This window comes from Brachyistius frenatus, unplaced genomic scaffold, assembly GCF_029030835.1.
Source record: "Brachyistius frenatus isolate BFR_SWC_R1_liver_20210118 unplaced genomic scaffold, ASM2903083v1 Contig_136, whole genome shotgun sequence".
Lineage (NCBI taxonomy): Eukaryota > Metazoa > Chordata > Actinopteri > Embiotocidae > Brachyistius > Brachyistius frenatus.
Genome location: NW_027210735.1, coordinates 115,053 through 132,498, shown reverse-complemented (window position 1 = coordinate 132,498; position 17,446 = coordinate 115,053). Strand labels below are relative to the sequence as shown.

The 17,446-nt window shown below is 41.7% G+C and overlaps 1 protein-coding gene across 2 annotated transcripts; it reads right to left on the bottom strand.

The window, feature by feature from the left end:
• Positions 1 to 703: 703 nt before the first annotated feature.
• slc35f4 (solute carrier family 35 member F4) lies at positions 704 to 16,040 on the bottom strand. 2 transcript variants are annotated; one of them, XM_069714869.1, is made up of 7 exons: positions 15,673 to 16,040; positions 2,712 to 3,012; positions 2,370 to 2,589; positions 2,144 to 2,269; positions 1,842 to 2,034; positions 1,522 to 1,611; positions 704 to 962 (listed from the first exon to the last, which is right to left on the bottom strand). In XM_069714869.1, exons 1-7 carry the CDS (start codon positions 15,956 to 15,958, stop codon positions 721 to 723), a joined length of 1,458 nt encoding a protein of 485 aa, XP_069570970.1. In that variant the 5' UTR covers positions 15,959 to 16,040; the 3' UTR covers positions 704 to 720. The 2 variants fall into 2 exon arrangements, with proteins under 2 accessions (XP_069570970.1, XP_069570971.1); XM_069714870.1 differs by lacking the exon at positions 15,673 to 16,040 and adding an exon at positions 7,496 to 8,077.
• Positions 16,041 to 17,446: the final 1,406 nt, after the last annotated feature.

Sequence of the window (17,446 nt, the reverse complement as noted above, 5' to 3'; positions counted from 1 at the left end):
AATGAGCTGATTAGAATTAGACTCGATAGAGAAGTTGTTTTGCTCTTTAAGATGTGAAGGTTTTCCAGCAGCAATGTAGGCATTCTTATTGATTCTGATGCAGGTGACAAGTTAAGACCGAAAAATCCATCATAAATAACTTTAGTTAAATTAAACTTGAGTTAAAATGCACTGCTTTTATGAGGGTTTTCAAATCTTTTATTACAAAACCAAAAGAGCCTGTACAGTACGCATAGTATAATTGCCATTCATGTATATAATACTTTTCAGTAAGACTTAAAATTAATACTCTTATTGATACAGATCTAAATAAATATCATAAATACATATAAGATTGAGCCAAACTGGCCCTGCCAATATTTATATTCACAGAATACAGTCCGCAGAGCATGTCAGGGAAAGCCAGTCAGCTCTTGGTTTGGGTGCGTGCGAGGGACAGAGCGTGGCAAGTATTTCAAGAAAGTAAATAACACTTTCAACCCTTTCTGTTTGCATGAGCCATAAATGTTCTCATTTCCCCCTCCGGTTGTGAAGTGACAGAGACAGAGGTACATCTCCAGAGTGAAGTTTAGAGTTCAAAACAATGCTTCCCGTCTTCCTCATGGATCAGTCCTTGTGGACTGAACATCGCACAACACCTCCAGAGTGGGCCCTGAAGGAACATGAGCAGACAGGCCTTCAGCGCTGGTTAACAGAGGTTGATGTCAAAGCTCAGCCATGTCATGCCAAGGGAATGGAAACAGTGCCGTTTGCCCGACTGCGGCTTCGAGTGTGGCCACTGGACTCTGTGAGCTCCTCGCCGTGTTCCTCCGACTTCTTGTCTGCGATGTTGGCCAGGAAACGCAGCGTGACTGAGTCCCACTCCTCCGGCAGCAGCAGCAGCAGGAAACCCAGGCAGATGATGCAGGTGGCTGCCAGGCGTACCACACTGAAGATCACCTCATGTTTCAAAACATCTACGGCTACGGTGAGAAAAAGAAAGACGGGGACAAAAGAGGGAGCCAAAGAGCCGGACAGGGAGAGAGAGGGTGGAGGAGAAACAAAAACAAATTGAGATTAATTACAAAAAGTAAGATAAACCACAGGACACTGCGGCTGTAGGGGATGAGTGTAGCAAATACGGCTTATAATCAGCACAAGCGATCCACTTTATCCTCTGTGTCTTTGCGGTTTGGAGCCCTGGGACAAGTTGCCGTAACCCACTGACCTTCATACAGTCCATCGTGGTTAAAGAAAAGAACTCGTCTGCAGGCATTTAGTGTCGCCTTGACAACCTGATCCTCCCTGAGCGAGAGGATAGTTGCAGGGTCTGTTGAGGCACACTGATGATTGGGTTTCCAGGATGAGAGAGGCAGACTTGCTGTGTAATCTGTTTGCTACAGTGGCCCTAAGTGCTGACCTCTCATTACAAAGCCACAGTATGTGTGGCCATTTACTCTCTTTTTTCATTTTAATTCACAGCATACTAATCAAGGAATAATAATTAGGTTAATTGGAGGTAATACTTGAGAGAAACTTTACCTGCATTGCCTGGCACACTGAGTAGTGTCCCTATGGAGATAAGAATGGGGTAAGTCAGCACCACACCAACATGGACCAAGATGTTGAACACTGTAAAAGATTTGGAAGAAGTTGAAAGTACAAATTAATTATAGCTGAAACAATTAGTCAACTGGTTGTCTGTTTCATGGACAGTTTTTTTTTTTTTTATTTTTTTACAGACAGTCATGATGACCAGGAGATGTATCCTACTAACATGCTGTCATTTATTTAAAAGGCAATATTCACACTCATTCTGACAATGTTCCTCACGCTTCACCAGGATGTGCGTGCACTCTCACCCAGCCACAGTCCTGCCAGTCCACACATGTATCCCCAGGGCAGCGAGGACAGCGAGCCCCAGTGCTCCACCTTGGTAAAGTAGAGGATGAGGGGCACGCAGGAGATGAAGATAAGGTTGAAGAAGCCCATGGTGGAAAGAAAATGAGCTACTTCTCCAAGGTTGGCGCTGCCTAGGAACATCTTGAACAGCACCTGGAGGGTGAGGAAACAATAACAAACCTGAAGTTGACACTATACAAGTATTTCAATTCAGTGCAGGCGAGCACACAAAGTTTAGACTGCAATATGCTTCCAGTCGCACCTTATAGAGAGCTGAAGTTGAGGCTGAGCCCACAGCCAGTGCCACACCCACAAAGGAATCGCCGTGGAAACCATCAGCATACGCCATCATGACAATGCCTGTGATTGCCATGATGGCTGCCACGATCTGCAATAGAGATTCAAAGCCATCAGCATCAGCACTGCCTTTACAGGCAAGAAAAACTTTCATTGAAAGCACAATAACACTTATTTGTTTTCATACAGACCCGGACACCCATGAACCGGTCCTTGAGGACGATCCATGACAGCAGAAAGACGAAGGCCTTGTGGCAGCAGTAGAGGGCAGAGACATCAGTGGCGGTCAGTTTCTTCAAGGCTAGGAGGTACAGGTAGTTGGTCAGTGTCCACAGGATTGAGAAGGGTGCTGTCCTCTTTACGAAAAGCTTGAGAGTCATCCCATCCTCCCCAAAGAGCTTGCTGCACTCCCTGTTAGAGAGAAACACCAAGGCCATAAAAGTTTTCAGAGATCCAGTTGGGGAGATGTTGTACTTTTCTTGAGTAACTGTGGTCATCTGTTTTCAAATTAAAGATTTATTTCAGAGGTTCACCTAAATTTCTGTATGGGCGTCTGCTTCTCCCGTGTTGTAACTACATGTCCCGAGTAGTATATGGGGAAGAAGAGGATGTTCCAGTTGCTGCTGAACCAGGAGATGAAGAACGGGCAGGAGAATGACTGGAAGGTCAGCTTCACCACCTGAGTGGTACCCACCCAGGAGGAGGAGACGCACAGCACCACCAGCAGACCACCCAGGACCTTCAGAACTGTGTTGGTGCATGTCTGGTAGGACCGGCTCTCTCCGCTGGTCTCGCTGCCTGGTGTCTCTGTCTGAGACTCTGAACCATCTTCTCCTGATGAGAGGTGAGAGAAAATCAATTGAAATCCACTGTAGCATCTGCTTTATGTGGGTTTTACTTCCAGCTTAAACTTCAATGAGGAATATATAACTATTTACCAACATGGCTTTATCACCTATAAGTTTGAATTGCTTCATCAAAGTAATGTAACGTATTCAATTTTATAACTTTTTAGATTTCTTTCCTAACGAATGTTTAAAACTGCGCTATAATGCTGAAAAGTCTTAAAATGTGAATTTAAACGAGGCCATGAAAATCACAAAACAGAAATCAACACTAATTACTGTCAAACCTTTATTAAAAGTTCTAGACTTGAATTGAGATTGGAATACTTTGATTTTAAAGCACAACCAGCAAAACAAATCACAAGTATGTAGATCACAACTGACTGCAGTGAAGAACATTTTTTCCCATAACCTCAAACCAAGTCTATATTCAGGGGAAACTGAGAGATGAGAGAACTATCAACTGAGCTCGGTACTGTTCACAATTGTTTTTTTAATGCTAGTTTCTGGTTGACTCTTTTTAAATATCTTTTATATATTTTATTCAACAACATGGCCAACCACCTTGGCATGGTTGCTTCAAACAAGAGAAACCAATCAAAAACGTAGATAGAAAGCATTTCTGCAAAGATACATAATGAATCTTATATTCTACATATTTTCCCGAAAAGAAACATTTTAAATAGTAGCTGTAATTTAATTACATATTTCTTAAGAAACTGCAAATGATTATAATTACATTTGTTTTGTAATTCAATTACATGTAGTGACAGTTCACTCCCCAACCCTGACTGTGACTCCCCGGATGTGGTCCAGCACATAAACTATTGATCAAATCGTCCTTTGTGATCACTACTTCAGTTTGCAATTCTTGTTGTAAAGGCACTCGCGAAGAAGCTTTGTTTAAAATGTGTCGGGTTAGCATGGTGGCTGTGCATGTCAGAAATAGCTTCGTCGCCTCATGATGCAGCATGTACTGCTCACCCGTTGTATGCAGGTGTGCACAGAAATCTGATGCCTAGAGAGCGAGAGTAAACCTAACCACATGACATTCCACTCGAAAGTCAAGTCAACCTTGGTACCGGTGGTACCGTTGTTGGTACCTTCCTGCTATGAAAAGGCTTCCTGCGGGTTATACTGGAACATACAAATAAGAATAGATGGAGCCTTTACTTTAATCTTGTGTCAGTGACGCATTGGTACATCTGGCCCTGTGCCCTAATGGACTGCGGGAGTAAGTGGCTTCTGGGCCTTAACTGTGCGGTATATGTGAAGTGCTGTGTGTGTGAGCATTTCCTGAGAGAGCTCAGATCCGTTCTTTACCTTTCAACAGTGTGATCAATTTACACCAGGGCAGGAATAAAAGATGACATGTGCTGGGTGTTTGCTGCCTGTGCTCTTTTTGCTAGCTCAGCACGTGACGCTCTGCCATTTCCACCATGGCTACAGACACTGGAGCTCCTGCAAATACTTTACCTTGTACTAGTTGTATCTCTGCAGTAGCAGTGCACCTCAGGGGTTCTCATTATTGTATCTTTTGTTTGCGATTTCAAAGAGACCTCAGCAGGATGTCATGACAAGTAGTGTCAGTGATGTGTAATGAAAGTGGATTGTGCCTTCAAGTAAATAGTTCTTTCTTACATCCAAAGACACCTCTTAACAAAATGTGTGTGGAGAGAGGAAAATGAAAAAAGTAAATTAATAAAAGAACTCCAGAGTCCAAACTTACTTTAAAAGCTTAATGAATGCATGTGATCATTGCTGGCACCCAGTAAGAGTACTGAAGAAAGGGGATGGTGGTAATTGTACCCAAATGATAATAAAATAACAGATTAGAGTCGCGTCAGTGCTGAGATGGGAGAAGTACTCACATCCTCCTCTGAAGTAAAAGTACCAATAACACAATGTAAAAGTGCTCTATTGCAAGTAAAAGTCCTGTATTTGAGATCTTACTTAAATAATAAGTGCATATTTATGATCAGCCTAATGTACTAAAAGTAGGCATTTTGCTGAAAATTCCCTGTAACTGATTTGGTATAAATTTTTTTGTTACGATTCATCAGTGTGTCCGTAGCATTTTATGCAGTAAAACCGTGGGTTAGTGGGTTTTGAATACTGTGTATTCTACTTTGTACACTGTGGTGCACTGAGATGATAAATATGATCTAATATTTGCTTAATTATGATATATTTGATCATTTTATACAAATGATGATTTCATTACATTACATGAGAGGAAATTGTTGCTTGTTGGAGCCACTAACAGGTTACAGACATCTGAAATATGACAAGTTTTTATGTGAAGCCTTGAGCTGGAACATAACCAGTAATCATAACTGCCAGATAACTGTAGCGGTGTAAAAAGTAATGACATGCAGCACAGTACAAAGTGCCACAAAAGTGAAATACTCTAAAGTACAATTACCTCAATTTGTACTTAAGTAAATGTACTTTCCAGCTTTGCACTGCAGCACTGGCCTTGAGTCTGTCCAAAGTGCTGACCTGAAAAATCCCACTTACTAAACTAAAAGAAGTGAAAACCTTCAGCATAAATAATGATTACTCCAACCGATAAAGTCAGACAGATAAAGTTCTTCAGTTCAGTTGATTACAGACAGTGAAAATTCTCAGAAAATAACCTCAGATAACATGTTTCACCTCACAGCTGGGAGCAGGTTTACAGTATGTGGTGAAACCAAAATGTTCAACAGCGACACAGTTTTGTTTCTGCAGGATCATCGAGGGATTTGGTCTAATTACATTCTGTCACAGCAAGGATTCTCAATCAACCTAATGAGCCTGGTGGTTGCTAACTGGAAAACTGAGATCTGATATTTCTGCAAGAGAGAGGCAGCTCTTTCGTTCCTTTTTTTTTTTTTTCTTTATGGCTACTTTTTTTCATCTACCAAGCAAGATGGTTTGTGTTTCATAGCACCGACAAAACCTAAAGCTTTTAGTGTTGGATGCGAGCTCTTCTGTCCTGAGGTAACAGCCACTACTGGCTGATCTTGTGCCAAGATGCAGTAATATTATAACTCCACTATTCCCCTGCCTCATAAAAGTAGCTTTCATGGCCAAAATTGTATTCTCATAGCAGACAGTGTTATTGCTGACGAGTGTCGGCGCTAAAAAGATGCAAGTGAAGCAATAATCTCTGTCACACACAGGCTGACAACACAATATTGAAAAATATACTTTACCAAAGCAGAAAAAGTACTATTTGAGCTCAATTTCAGTAGACTCAGAGTACTGGGTAACATATTTGGAAAACAAATATTACTCTTTAAAGTAATTAAGCACCAGCTGTCACAAATAATTTGCTGCAAAATTACAACTCCTGAAAGGTAACATTAAGAATACCTGTTTAGCTGCACAGTAAATTCCAAAGGTGTCTGTTTTTGAAGTGTGATTACATAAAAGTATTACATAAAAGTATGAGTAAATGCAACAGAGACAAGCTCCTTTCCACCTCTGTCAGAGAAGCACCCAGTGCATTTTAAGACTATCCTGTATATAGACTACAATGTTATATAATACAATATGTAACCCTTTAGAAAATATGGACATATCACTCAGGGCAGAACAGGTGTCGTTGGAAGTGTTACCATTTCATTATAGAAAACACTGTGCTGCATAGGATCACTCACTACTGGCACCTTTTTACAGACCTTATCTACTCAGTGTGACGCAGTATGCTACTCGAACCTCACGTTTCAATCCACTCTATGTTTTCTCCCCGCCACTGACGCTGCATGCCGGTGACACTGATTGATGGAGCCCTGCTGAATCCAATAAGAAGCTCACAGTTATGTCTGCAGTGGCAGTCAGGCTCACTACGAGTCAAACGCATCAAGTCTTCATCCAAATCAGCTCAGAAGATGCGGCATGGATATGGTGATGCTGATGAAAAGTTGATTAGCGGTATCATTCTTTCGCCTCCGTTGCAAAAGTTAAAGGTGGAGGGCTTTTATGAAGCTGTTGTAGAGTGGAGAGCAGAGGTGATGAGACGAGAACAGGCGAGCACAATTAACAGATGTAAAGGCAGCTAACTCGGGCCTACCACACGTCCTGCCAATGCATTTAGCTTCCAAACGCTAACAGGAATCTGAAATGATCCAAATTTGTTTTTACAACGTCCAGAGTAAAACTGTTAGATCGTCAGTTCAAAGGCAGCTCTGCTTTGCCAACTCTAAAGACACTAATTTCTCATCTCACACGATCCAAGTAAATGCAGCACACACTTCAGTAGGAAGCATCCATATCACGGCATCTGTATGGCACAGCATACTCTCTGTATGGCACTGGTGCATGTGATGCCTTCTGGGAAACCATATAATGTCACCTGTGGCCATGGCCATGAAGATAAAAGTACTTCATAGTTTTAAGCAGCCTATCTGAGCTAAGTCCATGCTAACACACACATAACACATACACAGTAGAGTATAAATGGCACATTGGACCCTCCCTGTTACCTTCAGAGATGGGGCAGGTCAGGACCTGAGTGCTGTATGAGCTGAGAGGAGCCACTCGGGCCGAGTGCTTCTTCATCCTCCACTGGGGGCACCACACACTGTCCTCCCCTGAAAGGTGTGTGTGTGTGTGTGTGTGTGTGTGTGTGTGTGTGTGTGTGTGTGTGTGTGTGTGTGTGTGTGTGTGTGTGTGTGTGTGTGTGTGTGTGTGTGTGTGTGTGTGTGTGTGTGTGTGTGTGTATGAGTGTAGAAGTGTGCCTGGGATGCTGGTGCTGCACGCTCAGCAGCTCCTCCTGCTCGCTCCGTGCATCCTCAGACTCCTGACTCCTCCGCGTCTTCTTCACCCTCTTGACTGCCCCCTCCTCCCTGATCTCTGTCAACTCTTCTGTCTTCTTTTCCTTCTACTCCAGTCCAGACTCTCCGTTCCTCTCCGGCCCAGCGCTCTCACTTTTACTGGTGCTCTCTCTCTCTCTCTCTCTCGCTCTCTATGTCTGTCTGGATAGTGACACAGCTCAGTGGAGATGGCTCAGTGGAAGGGCAGCGAAGTGGAGACTCTACTGTTGCACTGTCATGCCGTGATCCAGCACTGCCACTGTCTCCAAGGGAGACTGAGCTTCAAGTGTGTGTGGCATGGTGCAATCACTCCCCTCATCTCTTTCTGTCCTCCCCCTCCTCTATTCTCTCTGTCTCCCTCGCTTTTCTCCTCCTCTTATTTAGCTCCACAAATCAGCAGCTTTGTTTGGAAGGTAACCAAGCAGCCCAGGCTAATTATGCTGTGTTAGCTGCGCCCCCTCCTTTCCTACTTCCTCCCGCCCTCCCCTTTCTACCTGACCAGACTCTCCTCACTTCTTCTGTCCCCGTATACTCGTCCTCTGCCTTCTAATGACTCTCTCTCTTCTTGGCACATCTTCCTGCTCTTGACTACCCCTTGAGAGTCAGATTATTTGTCGAGCTCTCTCTCGTTGCCTCCAACAATGTCACATTAATCAATTGAACAATATGAAAATGACAAAAAACCATGTGCACATGAATACACGACAATCCCATAGATAGGTAATTTTAGTGCTCTCGGTATTTAGAAGGACAAGAGGCCTCTCTACCCACATAATCCTCACATCACTACTGCATGTCTACACATCCCTATGCTGCCCGCATGATATTTCCATATTCCACCCATACAACAAAGCAAAACCTCTACAAAACTTGTGTTTGTAGTGTACTTTAAGCTTAACAAGAACATTTACAACTTTCAATCAAGAATATTGATATGGACTTACTTCTTATAGAAACTATGAAATATAAGCAGAGCAGGAATGTTACTTTTCCAAAAGAGTTCAAACTAACCAAAAATAGTTTTAGAAAAGCAGTCACCCACAACATTAAAGCACTGCTTACTGCGTCAGCACCTTGACACTAGGAAATGTAATGCTTGTAGAGAGTTCAGTCAGCGATATTTATGTAACTGACCATTTATAGAAAGTGGTTGTCAAACTGGATTTGGCTGCAAAGGTGCTATAGGAGAGTTCTTGAGAAACGCTATATGTTTTCTTTTACATTAAATATTTACATTGTGGTGCTGATACTTTAATATAGCATTTCAATACTTTTTCCATCACTGTTACACGGTCAAGGGAAAGACTCCCATCAGCAGCCATGTGGACTTGAGGAGGGTCAGTCTGGGTGATGTGAGTGAGCCTCAGGACTGTGGTCAGGAGTTTCCATTTCAAGGAAAGCCCTCCGGTCATTCTATCTCTCGCTGTGGTTTATCTATCTTGAGATTTAATGGACCTAAATGTTGTTTGGACCTCTACAACAATAACATATCAATGCACAGTGCATGCAGTCGGACACCAGGCTTTGCAGACAGTAATATAATCTTAATATAGCCGATGTTATGCAGTGTTCACCAATAAAGTCTATAAAATTGAAGCAGGAGCACTGTGACCTGAAAAACAGAAAGTACTCGAGGTAAACATGCAGTACAGTAAGTGTGATAGCCTTTTGTCTAAGCTGGTTGGTTAAGAAGACTACTGGAGTGCTATTTTGCAGTACGTTTGCTCCAGGATTTCTGTTATTATAACAGCATCACCCTGAACCCCTCCCTTCCTGTCTGTCTCTGCTTTCCAATGCTCATCAGCCAAAGTTCTGGTAAAACTACAAAGCGCACAGCAGATCAGAGTATTTTTCTGTGCATTCCTCAGGCCTGTGAGAGAACAGAAAACAGCACAGTTACTGTTTGGCTGTTTGTTACAATGGAAAGAAATTTGGGGCCACGTTTGAGTAACACCATTTGTTTGAATGCAGAATTCAGTACTGGAGAAACACTTTGAAAAACCAACTCTCTGTTGTCATTTTTTTTAGGACAACGCCACGGCGCATACACATTTATTCCCTGCGGGCACTCGGTGTTACAAAACAGAATGAGTGTAACACCAATGCAAATGCAGTAGGCGATTACATGAGACTCAACAATGTTTGTGCATTAAATGTGTGACAAGCATGGCTGAATAATGTTTGCTCAGGTGTAAGCAGGGGATAAGCTGGGGGTATGGATCCCCCAAGGAGGGTTAAACTTAAAAATAGCCCTGCTGATGAGCGGAGCCAACAACTAGACGAGGAGGGGGCAGAAAAACGATGGAGTCAGCAGAGCCCAGGATGCTAATCGCTATCGGATTAAAAGAAATACCTGGAGCACTGGCACTACAGGAGGGCACATTTCAATCTCAAATATTAGACCAGGGACTAAAAGTTTTAAGGGGATTATTTCTCTCTCTATCCTGTCTTTCTACACTGTTCTGCATATACTAAAAACATCACAAGTTCAATTCCAACTAATGGGTTCACTTGTATATTTTATTGTCTTTCTGTTTTCTTTCTTACAAATCTGATCTCACGTCTGATAAAAGGAGAAGAGTATTGATCATTCATTAAAATGAAACACTTCTCTCTCTCATTGACAGTTCTGCAGCCAAACAGCGTCATATCCAACACAAACAAATGCACATCTCTACTGAACACAACAGAATCACAAACGGCAACTCCAAAATAACCGTCAAGTTTAATCAATACTTCTACTGAACAGTTTCAAAAAATTACTACCTTTAGGTGAAACTAATAAACTTAATTTTATTTATTAAACAAAATGGTCTGCATGCATTATAGATCAAAGCACAATATAGTACAGCATCCTCGCTCTTTACCTCCATAGCAACAGCGCATCTCCTGTGCACACTGACGCACTCAACCCATTCAGGCTCTTTTGTCATTTAGATTAACCAAAGCTCCTCAGTTTATAGTAGAAGGCTCTTTGTCTTTTGCATCTCTCTGTTACTCATCACATCTCGACAGGACCAGAAACAGAAAAGACCGACGCAGGATGCCGAATTTAGCTGAAATGGGGACTGGACAACCTCTTATTTCTGGCTGTCAGGTGTGTTTCCAGTCACTGTACCTCACACCATCAACTCAGCCCAAAGTAGGAAGAACACTGGAAGATGAGGACATCTAGTGGTAAATAGGATGGATTGCATCACAGTTGCAACAGAAGTGAGGTCTGTCAAGGGGAGGCTTTGCTCAAACCATTAAAGGGTCAGTTCGCCCAAATTAATGTGCCAAAGTTTTGAGAAAACTGCTCTTCAGCCATCGCCACGATTCAATCAAAGTTAATGGAATTTAATGTGTGGCACTGAAAACAACCCATCAAGTAGTTTTTGAATGGTGTCGAAGAATATTTAAAATCAGATACAGCCAGAAAGAACGTTTTTTCTGGTCATTTTTTGTGTTTTTGGGTAACCTGACCTTTTAATTTATGAAAAGTATTTTTATTAAAAGAACAGATGCACTGATTTTATATGCCGAGCACCAATTCTGACTTTATTAAGTAGATCACATCAGCCATCACATGACTGACCCACTTTAGTTTCTACACCGGTGTATGAGCATAGCATGCATAGTGTTAGTTAATGAGATGTTTGGCAGATATATATTGAGTCAGTTGATCTTTCCAGTATTCTGCATTAATTTGGCACTTTTTGTATTGTAAAACTAAACAATTTCTTTTTCAAAATAAAACATAACCTGAGTGATTCAGCTGTTCGTTATCTTTATTAATTCATATACAGCTGCATCAGCAGAGCGAAAGCAATTCCTGCCCTCATAGTGCGTCAAATAAAAATGGTCTCGATAACTTCCATGGAGTGGAGTACACAGATTTAAAGTTAGAAATGAAAAAAAAACAGCACTAGTATGGTATCACTGCTCGGTATTTCACTGATGGATGTGAAAGGTTTACTGTTGTTATTAGCTTTACAGACCACAAGGGGGAAGTGTTCGGTTGCTGAAGTGACTGCTGCTGTGGAGCAGCACTCAGTAAAACAGAAAGGCTGCTGCAAGCTGTACACATACTGCATTCTTATATTATGCAATATTACTTTTTGATTAGAGCAGGTTTATTGCAGGACACATGAATTGCTGCAGCCAACCAACATATTGAATCACCTGACACACAGTATGACCAGATCTGGCCAAAGGCACTGTGGCATGAGCACAGGTCAGCAGTTCTCCTGTAGAGAAATATTGCATCCATTACTTGCACGGCGTTTCAGCTAATTCCCAGGAGCACGTAAGACTAACAGCACTCCAGGAGTAATTCAGGCAAAGCTCATATCCCATTCGTCAGGCAGGTTATAAATAGCGCAGAGTGAGCAAGCATGGGAACGGGGCAGTCCAAAAAAATAAAGTATGTGCACGTACAGAATGTTTGAGGCCACGTTAGAGGAAGATTCACCTGCAGTAAATTGTGTCTGTACATGGTTTCAAAACTGCAAAGTGAACTACCAGGATCGGCACGAGCAAGTATGGATTCAAAAGCATCTTCAAATTGTATTTTTATGTCTCTGGACTTTCTTTGTGGACAGAAGTGCACATTAGACTCATTGCACTGTGATGACTGGTTACCTTTCCTGTCCTGCCCACATGATTTCCCTCAGTGTGCTTTGGGTGTGCTGCTGTCTTGCTGTGATGCCAGCGGTGAACAACACAGGCTCAGTGCTGAGTGGGACTGCCACTACCAGTACCTGTCATTTCTCCTGCACAGTGCCTAGTCACCCACCGGGGAGCACGCAAGCACTGTACACTTTTTGGAAATTAGCAATTCGAAGCAACACACTTCAAAATTGCTGTAATGTTTTTCTGGAGATGCAGGTAGAAGCATTTCCTGCACGTACCATTGTTGTCTCCTCCAACCAGGAGCCTTTAGTGAGCGCCGTTACAATATACTCATCCTTTCTTTATCTTATTTAAATTCAATTCCATTTGAACCTTCCCCTTGAGCACATTTTGTTGTTGTGCAATTATCTACGTAAAGTGGTGCGATGGGAAATATTGCACCTTGCTTGTTCAGAATTCAATTTGTATTCTAATATTCAAGTTTTGTCACCGCATATAAGCCATGATATCATAACTTTACTGTATGTATCACAGCCGAGACCCCAATGTAGCCCAAAATCTCCCTCAGAGGCATATTCTAATTCAACACAGATGGCAAGTGGTGATGATAACAAACTGGCAACAAATCTTACTAAATATATCATCACCCTGTAGGCTTGGCAGGATCAGCCTACTGTTTTATTTACGTACACCTGTGTCTTATTCTTTATGGAAAATGATGCTCACCAGCTTGAGTAACATGTGACTCTTGACTCAAAGTGTAAACAAAGCAAAGTACAATAATGTGATGTTTTCAGGCAGACGGAAGTTGTCAAGAAAGTGACTTTTTAAAATCCCAATTCTGAGAACTAACACACTTAAGAGGACGATGGTGTTGTGCATGAGCAGGTCAGTCAGACTCCCTCAGTGACAGCTCTAGCAACAGCGTGTTTACTAGTTATGCAAGCAGGAAAGATGTTGACAAGTGTACTGCCCTGAGGAATACCTTCTGTTGACTCTGGCATTCACACAATTCAGTTGATGGCGAGATGGAAAAACACAGGGCTACAGATGGCATATTTTATCAGAGAAATGGGAAACGTCTCCAATCAAATAACTCCTCAGCTCCCAGACACAGTAGGTTTTATGAGTTCAGAATGGCTATTACAATCCACACCTGCTCCTTATGCCTGAAATTACATCACACATGACACCCCGTCTTTTTATTTCTCCTGCTATGGTATACAGTAGAAAATAAGATGGGACAGAAAAGACTTGTAAACGAGAGCTCAAACTAACAGTTGTTGTTAATTATCGATTAATCTGCAGTTCCTTTTTTTCAACTAATTGATTAAACATTTAATTGGAATTTAGTAAAAAATGAGGGATATAATTTCCTACAGCTCAAAGAGATGCATTCAGATGTTTTGATTTGTCAGACTAACTGCTCATACTCAAACTTTCCAATAAAAAGCCTTTCAATAAAACAAGTAAACATTTAAATGATTGAAAAGTACCAGTGAACAACAGCTGAGTATTGATTCTGTCACACTTTGTGGGCGTGTTTTCAACTGGCCTCCATATTTAACATGACTGACAAACTGCACACATTCACCAGAACACATATCCTAATTTTCATTTTCATTGTTAGAGCCAAAAATTCAGTACTGATGACACAATAACCAATGAACTATTTAACCGGCTCAATTTTACATTATGGCTCCACATTTTCTTCCATAGATTAATGTGGACAAGTTGATAGGCTAAATTCTCAAATGAAATGTTTGATTGGATTCATGGTTAATCTGCTGCAGCTGACACTCCTGATAAACAGGAGGCCGTCAATGAGAGACGAGCTCATTTCCCTTCTCCTCAGCTGCTTTCTAAAAATCCATTGAGGTGCTCTGGGCTCGTGCGAAAGAGCGTCAGCTGGATAAGTTCTTGACTGAATGAGAGCTGATCTGCATACCCGCATTTTCTCGGAGATTTCAAACAGGTCTGTCAGAGTAATGCATGATGTCACAGAGGGCCACATTTTAGCAGTAGGTTCGCGGGGGAAAGTTATAACCTTGTGAGTATGTCTCTCTCCTACGGGGAACTTACATGACAAATTCAGTTCAGCTGAGGTGGAGGGTATATCAGCAAGGGAATCTCAAGACACAAACATTTTTTTATTTATTTCAGAAAAGTGCCAGGTCATTACTACTTTTAATAACAAATTATCAAACAATACAATGGATAGGTCAATTATGTGGCACAGAGGTGAGACTTTTATTCTGCTCTAATGCTTCATGCCTTGTCAAATCCTGCTCTGCACTCCTTGCCCCATTACTATAAAGACTTTTGTGACACTGCCAACTGTCTTTTTACAGTTTGGTTGTAATCCCGGCAGCGCTGCCAATACTTTTACAGAACTAGAAGGGCAAGTTTTTAGAGATCATCTCTGAACAAATTGCACCATCAGCTCTCTCTTCCAATCGCAGCCTTTATCTCAGCGTCAGCAGAATTCACCATATTGCACCACCAATCAAAACCACGTCGACAATTGAAAATTATAGAGAGGCTTAAAGTATTAAAGTGCTGCTATATCTCAAGCATGCCAGGAGATAGCTGGCAGTTATCGCACCCATCACAGGAGGAGCTGTGCTGTTTGCCATTTTGGAAATTTATTGATTTAATTACATATTTGGAATAAACAATTGATTTGCGATGTAAGTGACTTCGCCAACATGAGTGTCTGATGTTAACAACATTAGGCAACAGTTCAAACAATAAAACTCAAGATATTGAATTTGAAAATGGCAGCATAATTTGTGCATGACACTTTGCTGTGTAGTTGTATTGCCAGATTGAGTGAGATTAGTTCTCTCTCTCTCACATTGTGTCTGATAGATGGATGGTCCAGCAGATCATCAGCCTCCAGCTGATGGTGACAGTGATTGACATCACGCTGCTCCTTAATGACCATAATTAAAACCCAGTTAGCTGAGCTGGCAATAGCAGATTTTGTAATCGCCTTATTAAATGGAAAACTAATTTGCAAGGAAAGAAGATGCATTGTTTCTTCCACACACACTCCTGCCACAGCACCGAACAGCATCGTCTGTATTTCTATACAATCTTTTGAAACACTTTTCTTTTCTTTTTGACCACAATCATAAAATGCCGTCTCTTTCATCCTCACACATGGTCAAGAAAGGCGTGAAACTATCACATCTACTAATGGTTCATCAATTTACTTTGTTTTCACTCACTTCTGTGACTGGAGTATCCCGGGTTGTAGCCGTAGTAGCCGGTGATCCTCAGGATCCGGTCCTCTATGTCGTGCAGTCCGTTGGCCGTCACTTTGGGGATGCTGTCCGTCAAGACAGCGCTGCTGCCGCCGGTCGGCGTCGCCTTGCCCGGCAAGTGCGTGTTCTTCAGGGGCTCCAGGCGGATGCAAGGCTGGTCTCCGCTCTCCGAAACACTCTCTGTGCTTATCATTGTCGGGTCCGAGCGGGCAGACATCAGAAGAGACCGGGGACGAGCCCTGATCACCATGCGAGAGACCCTCGGGGCGGCATCAACAATTAGCAGCGAGAGGAGGACATCCAAATCCACATTCACATTCCTTTAGTGATGCTCCCGGTCGCAGTGCAAGGTTATCAATCTCCAGCAGGCTGGCAGACATGAAACACTAGGGGGCGTGTCACTACTATCACATGCTTTGTAGGTGTACTCAATTAAATAGAGAGAAAAACTTGGCTGCAGTCAGCAGTGAAGTAGAGGAGCCAACACTCATAACAGCTTTCATAAAAACAAGCTCCCAGTTCACAGCATCTCTATAACATTCAGTAAAATATCTTTATGTGGGTTTAATAATGAGTTACTCTTGGCTATATTGTATATTATTACTTATTATTACTATAATATCTGTCATTTTCCAGATTGTGATTATTACTTGAGTTTATTGAGGCAGTTGTAGTTTCAATCTTTTGTGGTGGCTCTTGCAGCACTCTGACATGCTGTTCTGATCTTCTGACCTTTAAGTGGCCTTTGGTAATATTCCTCAATGTAAGAGCCAAAATACGTCGCTGGAATAACCGCAATTTAATTGCTATTCAATGTTTGTACATTAGATGTCGCTGTACTAACATCCAGAGCTTAGGTGACCAGGTAGAAAGGTGTTGTTTTCAGTTGTTTATGACACCTGAAGGGCACGTGCTTTTTGACCGCTGTTGCGCAAAAGTTTGTTATGTTGTGACGCACGTTGCGTTTGGATTTATTGCAGGAAACTGGACACTGGACGTTTATGCACTGTGGAAACTATAAAAAACAACAACCCAAAAAACAGGGATTATTGTCATTCTGCAACCAAAAGAAACAGCCTGCTGATTCTTTCCTCAACACAACACAAGCAGCTCATAACGTCATCCAAAGAGGTCCTGACATCTCAGCAGCTCCAAAAGTACGCTATACAGTTACATGACCTTTACTGAATGAAAAACAAGCCTCTTTTTCTGTGCTTTCTCATCTCAAAAATCAATCACTGAAAGAATCAGTCTTAAATAATCAACTGTTTTTTGGAGCGACACATCAGAACAGTGACAGATTAAATAAATCCTAATTGAAGATTTAACCCATCTCACAAAAATAACCAGAAAGATCACCAATCATTTATTTTTAAGACTCTATTTACAGCATCTATTCACTGCTTCCTCCTGCTCGCTGATATTTGTGGACCTCTGATGTTTCCATTTGTTTTTCACAATGAAATATGTATGTGTGTTTGGGACACAAATGTGGCTCAGGTTTGTCTCACATGCTGGTTCACAGCTATTGACTCCTCTCCACACTTGAATGTGGGCCACAGTGTTGTTTTTAGTTTCAGACTATAAAAAAAAAAAAAAAAAAAGGTTTTCTGAAAGTATAATAGCTTTTAGGTTATGGAGTTTGTGCATGTTGCTTTATGCAATACCAAATGAAGTTTTTTTTTTCTCACTATTTTCAAGCACTTATTATGAAGGTAAACCCCAGAACAATCTCTTT